Source organism: Vulpes lagopus, chromosome 6 (genome assembly GCF_018345385.1).
Source record: "Vulpes lagopus strain Blue_001 chromosome 6, ASM1834538v1, whole genome shotgun sequence".
Classification (NCBI taxonomy): domain Eukaryota; kingdom Metazoa; phylum Chordata; class Mammalia; order Carnivora; family Canidae; genus Vulpes; species Vulpes lagopus.
Genome location: NC_054829.1, coordinates 28,777,671 through 28,795,067, shown reverse-complemented (window position 1 = coordinate 28,795,067; position 17,397 = coordinate 28,777,671). Strand labels below are relative to the sequence as shown.

Sequence of the window (17,397 nt, the reverse complement as noted above, 5' to 3'; positions counted from 1 at the left end):
ACAGTGTTAGGTCTAGGTCTTACCATTAGAGATATGATAACAAGGACAGATTGTCACATTAGACCCCAACAAGGCTAACTGGCATATTTGGGATTAAATAAGTGCATTTGGTCTTATTACTAAGTAACATGCTATAACAATAACAGTTATAATTGTGGAATAGTTGTTCACACCAAAAACCAAAACTGGTGAAAAACAGTGTAAAGAAATAAGACATGGCTTATAAATTTTAGCATTTATATTTTATTTATATGTATAAGTAAAATGTGGCTATACCTTAAGCAAATTGTGATAATTTTTCCTTGATATTTATAATCCGCATTTTTTTCACTTAATCTGATGTAAATATTTTTCAATTATGTATTCTCACCTTAGAAACTTAGCTGTTCCTGCATAACTTACCTCTTAGCATTTAAGTTGGTGTAGATGTCCCCTCCTTTACTCTCTCAGCTGAATATTCTTCCTACCTCTCAGTCACATTTCCCTTCATTACCTTGGCTTCATCCCCTTTCTCTTGTTGACCAAAGGATTTACTTTATTCATAATCAGAAGTTTATTGTGATTTTATAGAGATGGCAGGTGCCACTAGAAACAGTTACTATATGAACTTCAAAAAAGTTACTATATGAAAACTTGTGTCTAATAGTCTTCACAACAGTTCTTTGAGATGGATGCTGTTTTTATTCCTGATTTATAGATGTGGAAACTAGGGTGAGAAAGATGAAATATTCCAGGGACTCTGATCTGGAGCCTATGTTTTTAACCACTCAGTATAATATGAAAAGTGGGTACTTATCTCTTATGATAGGTAATATTTCTATTTTCCAGTGCATCGAGTTTATCCCTTTTCAGTTATGTCTTTCTCCACCCTTAACATTAAACAAATGTTTGTTCATTGAGCAAATATTTTACCTCTGTAATAATTTTGTTTGTAGCATTAATCATTACCTGAAATTGTCTGTCTTAATTGTTTGTTTGCATTTATAAGCTTCTTGAAGGCAGGGGTCTTGTTTTTCCTGTGAACTATTTTATTCCCAGGATCTAAAACAGAGTCTGTCACTGATAGGTATTCAGAAAATATGTAAGGTAGTGAAAGCATTTTTTTCTGCAATACTATCTTTAATAACTGTGCAGTATTCCATTTTGTAGGTATGTCATAATTTAACTTTCTTGATTTTACTTCAGTTATTTTCAAATTTAATTTATATGTTAGATCACTGTGATGTTTAAATTTTTTTGTTTAAAAATTCAAGTAATCACCATTCCCAGTGGTGGGACTTGAACTCACAACCCCAAGATCAAGAATTGCTTGTTCCACTAACTGAGCCAGCCAGTTAATTAATTTAATAAAATTAAAATTTTAATTATAATTTAGCAGAGGCAGAGCACTAGAAAGCTACATGTATTTTTAAGTTTTTCAATATATATTGCCACGTCCCAAAGATTTTACCTTCTAATTACCATGACCAGCAATTTTAGGGTTTCTTTTTCTGTACTTCTGACAATATTGAGTATTTAGCCAAAACTGTGGTTGATCTCTTATTGTTTAATTTTTAAGTTTTTGGATTACTAAATAGGTGGTTTTTGCTATTGATTTGGAGAAGGTATTTATGAAGGATATTCTTTATATTTCGTGTCAAATACTTTTCCTCAGTTTATAGCATTTTATTTATTTATATACCACAGTTTATTTTTATGTGGTCTATTCTGTGAATGTTTATTAGTTCTGCCTTTGATACCAAGTTGTGTAAGATTCCCTTCATATTAAATAAATGTTCACATGTATCTACTTTCAGCATTTTTTGTAATTTTTCATTCTTAAATTGTAATCAAGCTAAAAACATTGTTTTTGTTTTTAGGTTAGTCCCAATGCTATTCAGTGAATAATGCATTTTTCCCCAGTAATTTTAAATGCTTTTCCTTTTTGGTTACATGTAGCATCCTCATATATACTTATGTCAATTTCTGGGCTTTGTTTTCTGCCCCACTGATCTCTTTCTCTTTTGTTTACACCATACTATGTTTTGTTTAGTTATTTTTTGTTTGTTTTTCATTTCATGCTGTTTTTATGATTTACTAATATGCTTAATATTTAGCATTGTGAATCCCTTTTCAGTATTTTTCTATTTCAGTATTATCTTGGTTCTTCTCATGTGTAAACAACTGACCCTGAACCACGAGGGGGTTAAGGGCACCAAACCCTCTTCCCAGTGCAGGTAGAAAACTATGGTATAGAGGTGCCTGGGTGGCTCAGGGGTTAAGCATCTGCCTTCGGCTCAGGTCATGATCCTAAGGTCCTGGGATTGAGTCCTACATTGGGTTCCCTGCTCTCAAGGAGCCTGTCTCTCCCTCTGCTGCTCCCCTTGCTTGTGTTCCTTCATTCTTGCTCCCCTCAAATAAATAAATAAAATCAAAAGAAAGAGAGAAAGAAGGAAAGAGAAGGAAAGAAAGAAAGAAATCCATGTATAACTTTTAACTCCCCCGGGCCCCCAAATTAACTACTAATAGCCTACTATTGACTGGAAGCCTTATTGAGAACATAGTCAACTAACAGGTATTTTGTGTGGTATATGTGTTATATATGTACTGTATTCCTAAAGTAAGCTGGAGAAAAGACATTGTTTTTAAGAAAAGCATAAGGAAAAGATGATACGTGTACAGCCCTGTAAAATATTAAAAAATCCACATATAAGTAGACCTGTTTATTTCAAACCTTGTTCAAGGGTCAACTGTACATAGTTTTTTGTGAGATGCCCCCTTTGTATGCTCATCCTCTAGAAAATTCCATTAGACTTTGATAAGTGTATTCAGTATGGAGAGAACTTGACCTTTAAAATATGAAGTCTCATCAGAAACATGGTGTATATATCCATTTTTTTTTACTTGCCTTTTATGTCTCATAAAACTTCATATTTTTTCTAATGGATTCTGTGTATTTTTTAAGTTTATTTTTTATTAGGAAATGCATATTCTTGTATTATGGGTAAACAAGCAGAATGTGGACTCTGTGCTTAATCTGCTAGGCCTTGAATCACTTCCTGACTGTATGACCTTGGGAGATTAAGCCTTCTTATGCCTTAGCTGCCTCATCTGAATGATAAGGCAAATAATAGTACTATATCCTATGGTATAAAATACAAAGCATGAGAAATAATTTATATAAAGCATTTAGGATCATTCCCTTTTACAAAAAAAATTTTTTTGAAGACTTTATTTATTCATGAGAGACACGGAGAGAGAGAGAGGCAGAGACACAGGCAGAGGAAGAAGCAGGCTCCACACAGGGAGCTCAGTGTGGGACTCGATCCCAGGTCTCCAGGATCACGCCCTGGGCCGAAGGCGGCGCTAAACCACTAAATTGCTGAGCCACCGGGCTGCCTGTTTTTTTTTAAAGGGGGCAGAGGGGCAAAGGGAGAGGGAAAGAGAATCCTCAAGTAGACTCCCTGCTGAGCACAAAGCCCAATGACAGGGCTTGATCCCAGACCTGAGATCATGACCTAAGTCAAAAGGAAGTGTCATATGCTTAACCAACTGAGCCACCCAGACACCCCTAAAACCATTCTTGATACAGTAATCACTTGGTAATTGTTAGCTCTTATTTTTTCTGGATATTATATTGCTTTTAATTCCTTTCGTTACTGAATTGTTTTTCCATTTTCTTTTAGTTAAAAAAAATTTATTGTGAAATATATGTATTTCAAAACAGCTTATCAATCATATCATTCAGTGTAATTTAGAGAATAATAATCAAGTGACTACTTGATTACCTACCACAAAACTTAAGAAATGAGATATTATACAAATATCATAGAAGCCTTTATGCACTTCTTTCCCATTTCATTCTATTTTTTCCTTCAAGAATGACCATTATCTTGAATTTTATGTTAATAATTCCCTTGCCTTTCTTTCTTGTTATACAATCTTAGTTCATATTACTAAACGTATATTAATTTTATCTGCCATAGGATATCCTGAAGAGAATAATACTGTATGTATTTTTCTGCAAGGGGCTTATTTGTACCAAATACTATATTTTTTAGGCTTATAGCTATCGTTTATTCATATTTACGTTGCATAGTCTACCACTGTAGGAGTAGACTACAATTTTATTTATCCATGTCTTCTGAAAACATATTATTGTGTTTCCTGATATACGTGTGTATATCTAGTGACTATAAACTGATTCATAGGGATTTTCACATTCAGTTTTATTAGGTAATTCTGGCCTATTTGCCCAAATGATTGAACCAGTTTACACTCCCACCATTATGTGAAAGTCTTTATTGTTCCATATCTTCATCAATATTTTATTTTGATAAGCTTTAAAACTTTGCCATGCAAATAAGTGTTAAATATGTCTCATTGGGACTTCAGTTAAACTTCCTGATTACTAATGAGGTTGAGCATCTTATCATACATATTTGGTCCATTTAGTTTTTCTCTTTTTTCCAGTGCCCATTCATGTCTTGTTTCATTTTTCTTTTTTTTTTCTCACTGAATAATAGGAATTTTAAAATTATATTCATGATACTACTACTTTATTGTTTATATACATTGCAGACATTTTCTCCTAGTTTGTGGTTTGTCATTTTGCTTTCCTTAAGGGGTTTTATGATTAGCATACATTCTTAAATTTAAGAATTACCATTTTTTGGTAATTAGCATTTTTATGTCTTATTTAATAAATTTTTTCCTACACAAAGATCAGAAATATATTCTCTTATATTTTCTTTCAAAAGTTTTCTCATTTCAATGCAAATTATTTTAATTTATAGTGTCAGGGATTTGAGACTTTAGTTTCTTATGAATAACTGGTTTAATCAGTATTTATTAAGTAGACTGTCTTTTCCTTGGTGATCTGTGGTACTCGTTCTGTCATTAGTTAAATTTCCATCTATAATGGGTGTGTTTCTGGGCTCTCTGTTCTATTAATCTGGTTGTCTGTGCCTGGGCCATTACCATACTATCCTAGTTACTGTAGCTTCATAACATGACTTTTGGGATCTGGTGGGAAGACCTCCTACTTTGTTCTTTTTCAGGAGTGACTATTACTCTTGGCTCTTTGTTCTTAGATATAAAACTTACAGCCTGTTGTACAAGAACTTAGGATTTTTATTGAAATTACATTGAATATGTAGATTCCTCTGTGAGAACTGAGATCTTTATTTTATTTATTTATTTGTTTGTTTGTTTGTTTGTTTGTTTATAGACACAGAGAGAGAGAGTCAGAGACACAGGCAGAGGGAGAGCAGGCTCCATGCAGGGAGCCTGATGTGGGACTCGATCCTTGGTCTCCAGGATCACACCCCAGGCTGCAGGCGGCGCCAAACCGCTGCGCCACCAGGGCTGCCCATGAGATCTTTATAATATTGAATCTCTCCCATTTATTTAGCCTTCTTTAATATCCTTCAGTAAAGATTTATCATTTCTTCATTAAAGTCTTGCATAGCTTTTGTTAAATTTGCCAAATTATTTTATAGCTTTTCTATTACAGAAATTTTTTTAAATTACCCTTTGGGATTTTTTTCCCCCTTTAAATATAACAATTTATTTTTTTCCTTGATTTTCTATAAATGATGATGGTTTTATTTCTTCCTTAGCCTCTACAATTGTTTAACTTTCATGGGCTATGATTTCTAGCACATGGTTAAAATAAAATAGTATTGGCTTACATCTTTGTCTTTTTCTAATATGAAAGTGTTTTGAAGTTTCACCATTAAATGAAATCTTTGTTATAGATTTCTGTTCTTGATATCTGTTTTCCCCCACCCTCCCATTTGGGACTCGCATTCTGTTCTGAGGAGAAGTGAACAAGAAAATACTTATTCTCAGAGCCTATCACTGTACTTGGTACAATGTAGTTGTCAGTTTGTTGCATGAATGATTGTATTAGAGCTACTTGAGCCTTATGGTTTTCATTGGTTCTGGTACAGCAGTTCAAAAATCCCTATTAAATCTGTTTCTTAGAGAGAGTGAAAGTCATTTATGTCTGTGTTACATTTCTGATGTTTCAGAAGAGGAAATTAACACATTGGATTTTAGAATTTGAATACAAGTATTTTGGAGACCATATTTTCTGTTTCTCATGGCGGTAATGCTTGGAATATTGTGAATTAAGACCCATTTAAGCTATATGTGGGTAAATTTTAGGCTGAATTTTTTGAAGAGGATTTGTTTAAAGACTTTGTTTTTACCTATTTATACTTTTATGAACATCATAGTGATCTAGATTAGATTTGTAAATTTAGTACTGTAATGGTACTGTGAAGTTTCTGATTAAAGCCTGAGCAGTTAATGATACTAATCAACAAATGAGTTTGTGAAGTGTCCTTTATAATTCAGATTAGACCCCTTCTGCTTTTCTGCCTCTTCGTGTACCTGGTATTTTTTTTTTTTAACAGATGGGGAAATTAAGGCATAAAGGTAGAGATTCCCTGAATTTGGTGTATTGCTTACTGCAGTAGACCACTTTGCTTCTGTGAGAATTGTAAACTACTATACTTTCCAGGTATGTGCTGAAATTGCCATTGCCAAAAATCTGCAAGTCTTGCTAATAAAGAAAACTCTTACTCAGCCATTTTGTGTGTTTAGCTATATTTAGGGCAGTGACAGCTGGCTAAAAGTTCTACTTCTGAATTCATAGAGAAGAGAGGGATAGTAATTTTGCTAGAGGATGATTTTGTTACAAAAGGAACTGTCCATTTTTTCATTCATCCTTTTTTGCTCTAATACCTCCTTCCCACTCAGTGTTGGCCACTGGGCTCTAGTTCTGGATCACTGTTTCTCAGCTGGGGGTGATTTTCCCCACAAGGAGACATTTGGCAATAATTGGAGACATTTTTATCACAACCAGGGGAAGTGCGGCTGGCATTTAGTGGGTACAAGTCAGAAATGCTGCTAACCATCCTACAATGCACAAGATAGTTCCCCACAGTCAGGAATGAAGTGGCCCCAAATGTCAGTAGTGCTGAGGTTAAGAAACCCTGTTTTAGACACTGGCATTTATTTTCGGTTCTGAAATGGAAAGAAAACTTGAATGCCAACTTTTTTGAAAGATAGGTGTTGGTGTTTTAGAGTGGACTTTAGAGCTGTACAGACAAGGTATTCAAATCTTGTCTCAGTTCTCATTGGCCATAAGTACCTACATTCAGATGTGTGTATGGGGGAAAAAAGATATAACAGATTGTAGACTACTGTGTAAATATTTGTATCCTTCCTTCCCACTTGAACTCCATTTACCAATGACCCAGTTTATGGTGTTCTCTCCTTTGAGACCTTAGATTTTTACACCTTTTGGTTTCAGCTTTTTCATTTGTAAAATGAGGTTAATAATATTTATTTCTTAGATTTTAGGAGAAAATTTCATGAGAAAATGCAAATAAAGCACATGCCCCTATGACTGGAATGTATTCAGTACTTAGTAAATATTTGCTTTTATTTGTTAATATAATAACTTTACCTTCAGATTATAATCCTTTGTACTTACTATCAGAAGTGATGTCTATAGCTAGGCAATATTGTCTATCAGCTGATGAATAGACAAAATGTGTTCTGTCCATGCAGTGCAGTATTATTTGGCTATAACAAAATATGAAGTACTGATAGTTGTTACAACATGTATCAACCTTGAAAACATTAGGCTAAGTGCAAGAAGCCATTCACAAAGACCACACATACTATGATTCCATTTATATGAAACATGCAAAACAGGAAAATCTATAAAGACAGAAAACAGATTTCTGGCTACTTACGGCTGAGGGTGGATGGGATGGCTAGGGGGTAATAGCTAAAGGGGTTTGTTATGGAGGTGATAAAAATTTCTAAAATTAACTATGGTGAGGGTTGCATGACTTTATAAATATATTAAAAACTTGATTTGCCAAGTTTAAATGGATAAATTGGATAATACATGAATTATATACCAATAAAGTTGATGTATATATATTAGGGAAGATGGGGCCTCTTTATCCTTTCTCTGGGCTTGAATATTTTATTCCTTAACCTTCACGTTGCTCTTCATCTTCTGATTTCCGTGGACTCTGACTTAGAGAATGCATTCTGGACAAGAGTGGAGACAACACTGATGTTGCTGGTTAGTACTCACCACTCATTCAGTGTGGTGATAGCTGTCTATACATACATACTCAAGATTTTGCCAGATTAGAAAAAGATTTCTCATTCTGGCCTACATATCCATATGAGTTAACACCAAACAGCTAACACACTTGAACATGTTTCACTTTTTTCACACATGGATATTTGTGCACTGAATTGCTACCAAATTTGTAACTGAGTTGCAGTATATTTTATTTGTATAAATGGATAGCAAGTTAGGAAGCTAATTTTTTTTATTGAACATAAATTAGCTAACTGCAGTCAGTGGCCTAGAGTTTAAAACCCATGAATTAAATAGGGACATAATAGGAGACCATTAATAATAAGTCACTAGAATTCAAACAGCTGTAGTGATAAATATTTATTAAATGGAAGGTTTATTTGTAAGCAAATTCTATTCTGCCCATACGTTTGTGTGTGTGTGTGTGTGTGTGTGTGTGTTTAAGATTTTATTTATTCACAAGAGACACACAGAGAGAGAGAGGCAGAGACACAGGCAGAGGGAGAAGCAGGCTCCCTGCAAGGAGCCTGATGCGGGACTCAATCCCAGGACCCCGGGATCACAACCTGAGCCAAAGGCAGCACTCAACCACTGAGCAACCCAGGTGTCCCCTGCCTATAGTTTTGATTGCAGCTGTCAGAACATTATTGAACTAGGCTTTGGGAATTTGTGGCACACACTACTGAGAAGTCTGTGTGTGAGGGATGTCTTCAAATTGGCAACATGCGGTTTCAGTTACTTCATGATCCAGCTTCCCTTGACCAGGCTGGGCTCCTTCATTTTCAGTTGACTTCTTAGACAGACAGTGTCCCCCCTTATGGTTGTAAAATGCCTACAGCAGCACCAGGCCTTAAATCTTCTCGGCATTTAGACTAGCAGATACAGAGAAATATCCTTTCAACAGTAGACCACTCCTGACCTGATTCATACTAGCCTGAGTTGGGTCCTATGCTTGTTCTAGAACTAAGTTTTGTGACCGAAAGAATGGAACATGCTAATTGGCTTTGGCCAGTGGTGCTCACCCCTGAACCTGACCATATGGTCAACATTACCCAAAACCATAAGGGAGTTTAGTATGAGGTGGCTCAACAGAATAATTTTGGATTGCTTTTTAGTGGTGGTATTAACCAGATGATTGAATTAGAGGCTGGATGGCAGGATAGTTTATATCTGCTCTAATTCTAGCCTGTATACTAGAACTTTTATCTTTGATAATAGTAACTTAATAGTTACCAAGTACTTTCTCTCTATAAACCAGGTAGAATGAGTAAAAATCTTTGGGTAAAAATAGGATTATGGTAACTTTTAGGCCTGGGTTGTTGTAAAAGTTATGTTCCTAAGGAAGCTTATTATAAACTTTCTATAAGTTTTTTGAAATTTCTGTGATCTTTTCCCCTAATTTTAGGATCCTCTTATCTTTATTTTTTTTTTTTTTTCCTCTCCATGGCTTCGAGGTCTGTGGTGTGACAACCTGGCTGTGGGAGGGTGGGCAGTAGAGTCCGGGGGAGAAGGGACTCCCCATGGGCTGGGCCACACTGACCCGAGGCTGATGGGTAACCCCAGAGAGTCTTTAAACCTCCCCACTGGGTCACCTGTGCTAGGTACCTGGACATGAGGTAGATCCTCTTATCTTTACTCTTTGTAGACTTCCTCACTTCTTTGAACTTAGTACGCTTCTCTCTTGTCTTTCTTTTTTTTTTTTTTTTAAATTTTTTATTTATTTATGATAGTCACAGAGAGAGAGAGAGAGAGAGGCAGAGACACAGGCGGAGGGAGAAGCAGGCTCCATGCACTGGGAGCCTGATGTGGGATTCGATCCCGGGTCTCCAGGATCGCGCCCTGGGCCAAAGGCAGGCGCCAAACCTCTGCGCCACCCAGGGATCCCCCTCTCTTGTCTTTCTAATGCCTGTTTTACTACATCATTTTGTTTTTGAAACTTAAGCCTTTCTAACTCATTACAAATCTAAAATCTTAGCTTTCTATTTTTGTAAAACAAGTTAGTATCCTAGTTAAATGCTATTAACATAAGAAATACAGGTGTAATTAGCTTGACAAGGTGGACTGTTGTTCTGAATGTCCATTATAGTGTCCTGCAGCTCAGTCAGCCTGTGCTCTTGGAGAGTTGGCAGTGGAAGATCTGATTGCTTTCTGTGTTTGCCATGGCCAATTTCTCTTTGCTCTTGAGAAACAAAAGGCAAATCATGTCTTTGCTAGAGTGGTTTTATGGCACATGTCATAAAAGATGTGCTATATTTAGCATCTATAATTGTAATTAAGGCTAGTTTCTAATGTTGGATTGAGTGTAGAGCGTTTGGGAGACTTTTAAATATTTTCAAGTAGTGATGTGGTTATAAAATAGTTTAGATTATAAGACTTACACATGAATAATGATCTTTTTAATTGCTATGTGCTCTATAGAAATTAGAACCTTTTAGTTTTATAGAGAAAGGTATTATAATTTAAAATTAATAAACAAAAAAACATTGGTGGCAGAATAATGACAATTACTCTCTTGTTCTCATTTTTTTCCACAGTGATCCTGGTGGAGGGATTGAAATGTCTGAGTTCATTCGAGAGGCCACACCCCCAGTTGGTTGCAGTTCAAGAAATTCTTATGCTGGCCTAGATCCAAGCAACCAGGTAGGAACCTGTAATTTTGTTTTGTCTTTTTCCCTCCTCCTGATGGTGGTCTCAGGTAATTCTGTCTGTAATAGTTGGTGTTTGGGGTCATCATGCTGATTAATAAGTTTTTGATTGTTTATTAATAATATCTTTTGCTAGTATTCTTATTTTTTTTTCAAATATTTTATTTATTTATTCATGATAGAGAGAGAGAGAGAGAGAGAGAGGGAGAGAGAGAGGCAGAGACACAGGCAGAGGGAGAAGCAGGCTCCATGCAGGGAGCCCGATGTGGGATTCGATGCTGGGACAACAGGATCATGCCCTTGGCTGAAGGCAGGCATTTAAACCGCTGAGCCACCCAGGCTGCCCTGGTATTATTATTTTTAACTAATTTTCACATTAAGTACATTTTTGCTATGCACACATTATGTGCTCATTGCCTAGGGTACTTTTGATCACAACAGTTGTGGTGAATGTCCTTGGGAAAATTAGGTCCTAACTTTCACTGTCTTATTTACCTTCACATTTTTGGTATTAGAGGGGGTAGGTGTCTGGGGCTATTCCTAGCTTAAGCATGGCAAAAAAAAGTAACTTCTTCAAAATCTACACTTATTGGGGTGAGCACTAAGTAATTTATAGAATTGTTGAATCAGTGCATTGTACACCTGAAACTAATATATGTTAATTATATATCATAAAACTTCCTCAAAATCATGCTCTTCAAGGTGTTCATGGTAGAGCTAGATGTAGAACACAGAACTGTTTTTGCCAATTTTAATGTCTTTTCTGTGGCTTTTAACTTTTTATTTTTATTTTTTAAGATTTTAGTTATTTATTAGAGAGAGAGAACAAGGTGGGTGAGGAGAAGGGAAGAGGGAGAGGAAGAGGAAGAAGCAGACCCTCCTGCTGAGCAGGGAGCCTGAAGCCAGGCTCCATCCCAGGACCCTGGGATTGTCACCTAAGCCCAAGGCAGACGCTTAACCGACTGAGCCACCCAGGCACCCCTATAACTTTTAACTTAAAATAGTAACTCTGGGGATCCCTGGGTGGCGCAGTGGTTTAGCGCCTGCCTTTAGCCCAGGGCGTGATCCTGGAGACCCGGGATCGAATCCCACGTCGGGCTCCCGGTGCATGGAGCCTGCTTCTCCCTCTGCCTGTGTCACTGCCTCTCTCTCTCTCTCTGTGACTATCATAAATAAATAAAAATTAAAAAAAAAATAGTAACTCTGAAAATACGTTCTCAAGACTTGGCTGACACCTGCTGTACTGTCATTCTGTCTAACCCTAGCTGGGCCTTCACTGCTGCATTTCTTTCTCTCATCCGGAGCCTCTCCCACACAAATCAAAGTCCCACTTATGCTTGCTTGCCTTCTCAGCAAAGTCTGATAGCTGGAGTAACGCTATAGAAGCCTAAGGGAGTAAACCTAGCCAGATGCTGAGAGCTCTTGTCATAGTGGAACTTTAGCTAACTTTGGGTTGTGTTGGGTTCCTCTGTCAGTCCTTACATTATATAGAAGAGGAAACCGCTGATTTTTATCAGGGTCTAGACCTCTGCTTCTTGATTTTCACTGCAGTCTTTCTACTGTTCTCCTGCACTGCTTGTGAGTTGAAATCATTCTTCCTCCTTTCTGAATCAGAGACTTCATTTTTTAAATTTTCTGGCCTAACTCTAACTTTTGTTATAACCATCCTGTTTCTCAAGATTTTCAGAGACCTGTGGTATTGCCTCTTTTCTGTTGCAGATGGAGTGCATATGTATGTATGTGTGTACGTATGTATATATTTATTTTAAAGTATTATTTATTTATTCATGAGAGACACAGAGAGAGAGAGGCAGAGAGATGAAGAGGGAGAAGCAGGCTCTTCTCAGGGAGCCCGATGTGGGACTCCTCCCTGGACCTGGGATCATACCCCGAGCCAAAGGCAGACACCGCCAAGCCACCCAGGCATCTCTTATGTATTTATTTTTTACTTGGTTTTTGTGTAATCACATGTAGCAATCTGTAAGCCTCTGCAGAATAAGTTTTCCTCTTTCCTCCATGGCCTAATAGACTGCCTTGTGCATAGTTGACTTTCAGTGAATGGGTGCTAATTGTCTTTATCTATATAGATAATATAACTTTAGAGGTAGAATCAGACCTGGCTCTTCATTTAACCAGTGATCAAGAAGCAGACCTAATTACCCTGACTGCCCCACAGTACTACTGTTCCACATTATTTTGCCCTATGCTGTCTCAGAAGAGTACTAGGGAAAACACCATGTTCTGTGAATCAAAATCTTGAATAGGGTCTTGTTTCCCCAATATATTTTGATAGAAGACTTGCCTCTGTTTGAATTGTGTTTCATGATTCAAATTTCCAAGGGGATGAATTTTTGGTAGCAGTTTCAGTTGTGATTAAGTATGGTATAGAATAAATAGGTCCTTAAATTTGTGTTCTTTCCGTAACAAACAGATGGGAAATGTTGGAGTTAAAAACAACAGCAACAATAGCAATGGGACACCTGGGTGGCTCAGTTGTTAAGTGTCAGTCTCTTCATTTCAGCTCAGGTCATGATCTCAAGGTTGTGAGATCAAGCCTAGTGCTCTGGATTCTCTCTCCCTTTTCCTGTGCCCCTCCCCTGTGCTCATGTATGTATTTTCTCTCTCTCTCTCAAAAATAAATAAAATAAAAAAGAACCATTATTGCAAAGGGTTATGACATTTTAATTAGATCCATACCTTTAAATTTTTAATTTTCACAATACTAGTTTAAAGAGAAGTGTTACTATCCTTGATCCTCTTTTGGTTGGCCTTGCTTTCTCATTCTCTTCATGAAGTGAATGAAATGGCTTAATCTTTAGATATGGCTGCATATTTTGTATGCTTAATTAACCCTGGCCTTTGTCCATACTGACAGATGTTGGCAATGTCAGATTACCAAGGGAATTAAGCCTATGTTTTTCCCACAATCTTTTGGAGAGCCAAACTACCCCCCCCCCTGCCTTTTTTTCAGTAAGACAGCTGAAAGGGTACAGCAGTGACCAGCCATCTTCAATAACTCGACCATAGCATTGTGTCTTTTGGAACTTGCCCTACTTCTTTAGGGAGGGACTCCCATCTTGAGTGTTATTAAAGCTTGCCTGCACATAAATGCGCAGCATACCTAATTTGGTTTTCCTTAAAATATTAACTCTTGGATAAAAATGGGCAAATATTGAAAGTTACTATGCTACTTAGATTTTGGTGTATTAGTTTTATCCTGTTTATAACAAAATAAATGGTTGACATAATTACTCTTCCCCCTTAGGGTAGTTGGAGTGAAGAAGTAGAGTCAGCCTTTCTGTATATTGGTGGAGATATTACCAGTAGACATACTGTGTTTCTTGTCCATATTTTATCATATAGCATTTGTTACACATTATCATAATTGTTTATGTAAGTGTTTTCTATACTAGATAATGAACTTGAGCATGGTGACTACGTCTTAATCATTGTGGTCATTCTTTCCTTCTTGCCACCTTTTCTCTTCTCCCTTCCATCTTCCACTCTCTATTTCCTTTACCTTTCTTTTTCCTTGTTTTTTTTGTCCTGTACCTCCCTCTCTTTCTTTTTGTCACTTGTCTTCCCTCTAACATTTCAGTGCCGGATAGTTTTCAAGTCAATTTAATGGGGAGTGGGTCTTAGCCTCAGAGAGTTTACAATGTCAGGGTAGATGTGCTATAAGTGACCAAAGTCATAAACATGATATATGCTACCAGGGAACTATAAATCTAAGATGCAAAGTAATCATTGTCATAGGAATTGTACAGAAAAGGGGTTAATGATTTTAGAGGTGAAAATAATTGTTTCCAGCCAGAGAAGGGGCAAAGCCTTCATGGAGGAGGTAGCCTTGCCTGATTGTTCTTTAGTTGGAAGAAATTTTTCTTCTCTGACACCTATAAGCCTTTCTGACCTTTCCTATGGCACTTACCAAGGAGAAGAAACAACCAAACCATTTTTGGTTTGTACAGACCACTTTTTTTTTCTTAAAATTTTCCTTTTCTAAATGTGCTCATTTTTAGAAAAATAGCTAGTGAAGGAAAGGAAACAGAAGGAAAAAAATCATCCATAATGTCATAATAAAAAACCATTTTTAAAAAAGTTGGGATTATAGTGTGCATGCTGTTTGGAATTTGATTTTCTTTGTTGAATATATCATGAGTGTTAATGTCACTTGGTGTTTTTCTGCAGTGACATTTTTGCGAATGCATTTTTTTATTTGGATGTACTCTAGTTTGTTTTTTTTTTTAAAAGTTTTTATTTTTTATTTTATTTTATTTTTTTTTAAAGATACATCACTCCAATCTCTTCACATTGTCTTGTTTGTATGTCTTCTTCTATCTTATTTATTTATTTATTTATTTATTTATTTATTTATTTATTTATTTATTTATTTAATGATAGTCACAAAGAAAGAGAGGCAGAGACAGAAGCAGGCAGAGGGAGAAGCAGGCTCCATGCACCGGGAGCCCGATGTGGGATTCGATCCCGGGTCTCCAGGATCGCGCCCTGGGCCAAAGGCAAGCACCAAACCGCTGCGCCACCCAGGGATCCCTAAAGATTTTATTTATTTATTCATGAGAGACAGAGAGAGAGAGACAGAGAGAGGCAGAGACACAGAGGAGAAGCAGACTCCATGCAGGAAGCCTGATGTGGGACTCGATCCCAGAACTCCAGGATCACGCCCTGGGCCAAAGGCAGGCGCTAAACCACTGAACCACCCAGGGATCCCTGTACTCTAGTTTGTATTCTGAGTCCTCTGTGTCTTTTTTTTAAGATTTTTTTTTTTTAAGATTTTATTTATTTATTTATTTATTTTTTAAGATTTTATTTATTTATTCATAGACACAGAGGGAGAGGGAGAAGCAGGCTCCATGCAGGGAGCCCGATGTGGGACTCGATATCCCTGGTCTCCAGGATCACACCCCAGGCTGCAGGCGGCGCCATACTGCTGTGCCACCGCCACCAGGGCTGCCCTGAGTCCTCTGTTTCATATGTAAATAGTCCCGACTCCTTTATATTAAAGGGGCATAAATTTAATAATACAGAAAAGCATGAAAAGTAAAATATAACCACCCATTGTATCCATTTCAAAGGCTTTTGTCAGCAAGTAATAGAACTCAACTAATTAAGTGACTTAAAGAAATAAGAGTTTATGTTTGTCCTCCAAGTCTGGAGGTGGATGTGTGGCATTTGTTCAGCATCTCAATTCATGTTAGGGCTTGGATCAGCTTTTCCCTCAGGATTGCAGGATGAGCATGGAATATTTTTCCATCTCTTTGTGTCTTCCTCAATTTCTTTCAGAAGTGTTCTGTAGTTTTTAAGGTATAGATCCTTTACCTCTTTGGTTAGGTTTATTCCTAGGTATCTTATGCTTTTCGGTGCAATTGTAAATGGGATTGACTCCTTAATTTCTCTTGCTTCAGTCTCAGTGTATAGAAATGCCACTGATTTCTGAGGGGGGCACTTGGCGGGATGAGCACTGGGTGTTGTGCCGAATGTTGGCAAATTGAACTCCAATAAAAAAAAAAAAAAAAAGGATTGCGGGATGAGCACAGTAGCTTCAGTCATGAATGACCCTGTTGAAAGATCAGAAGCAGGCAACAGTGCGGGCGGAGTTGTCCTTGATTGTCTCCTTTTCAGACATGCAAAGATCTTTCCCTGGAGCCCTCCAGCAGACTCTCACACATGTTCATTGACCAGAACCAGAACACATATCTAGACCGGGGACTGGGCCACTTCTCATAGATCAAAAGATAACCCAACATCTGAACAAAGTGGGAACCTTGTTAAGGAAAGAAAAGGGAACACTTTGCAGTGGCAAACAAGATAACTACTATACCCATATTCAAAAGTTGTTTCTTAAGCTTAAATTTCCAGAAGGATGTGCATATAAAGTTAGGGGTTTTTTGTTTGCTTGTTTGCTTACTTGTTTTTTTTTGTCTAGGAAGTTATGTATATTATTCTAGCTGAAAAATAACATATGTTCTATAACTTGTCTAGCAGGTGTGATGAGAATGAAACTTTATTTTGTAGTAAAATGCTTTTTGACCTTTTTCTGTCTAGTTGCAGTGCCTTTAAAGCTAATTGAAAGCAGGAATTAGGAAAAATCAAGCTTAATAGTTCAAAAAATGTTGCAAAGCTTATTTATTTATTTTTTTGGCCGCATGAAAATGTAGTAGTTCTAGCTTGTTTGTATATGCTTATTTTTTACTCACCTTTTCACTGACATATAACTATTATATAGCATAGTATGTACTACTTAAGTGTGTAGCACAGTGGGTTTTTGCATATATATACACCCTTTAATTGCTGTCCAGATCAAGAAAGTCTCTCATGCCCCTTCAAACTCAATATTAACTTATATTTTGAACAAATTTCTTACTTTATATTCCTCTATCAGTTGAATCAGTAAAAGGAAAGATTTGGGGGGGTACCTACTTGGCTCAGTCAGTAGAACATGCAGTTCTTTGATCTCGGGGTTGTGAGTTTGAGCCCTAGTTGGATGTAGAGATAACTTAAAAATAAAATCTTAAAGGAAGGAAAGATTTGGCAAAATACAAAATATTATATGAGTACTCTTAATTGTATTATAAAATATTAACTTTGCTTGACTGTGTTCTTAAATCCCTTGAAAAC

At 36.7% G+C, this 17,397-nt stretch overlaps 1 protein-coding gene across 9 annotated transcripts in view; it reads left to right on the top strand.

The window, feature by feature from the left end:
* The window catches only part of PCNX1 (pecanex 1), a 163,651-nt gene that overhangs the window by 34,837 nt on the left and 111,417 nt on the right, over positions 1-17,397 (top strand). For 8 of the 9 annotated variants that reach the window (XM_041759637.1, XM_041759635.1, XM_041759633.1 and 5 more), the window contains exon 3: positions 10,651-10,756. In XM_041759637.1, the coding sequence (XP_041615571.1) occupies positions 10,651-10,756 (106 nt within the window). Of the gene's footprint in view, positions 1-6,401; positions 6,509-10,650; positions 10,757-17,397 lie in introns of all 9 variants that reach the window. The other variant, XM_041759638.1, reaches the window with a different exon arrangement.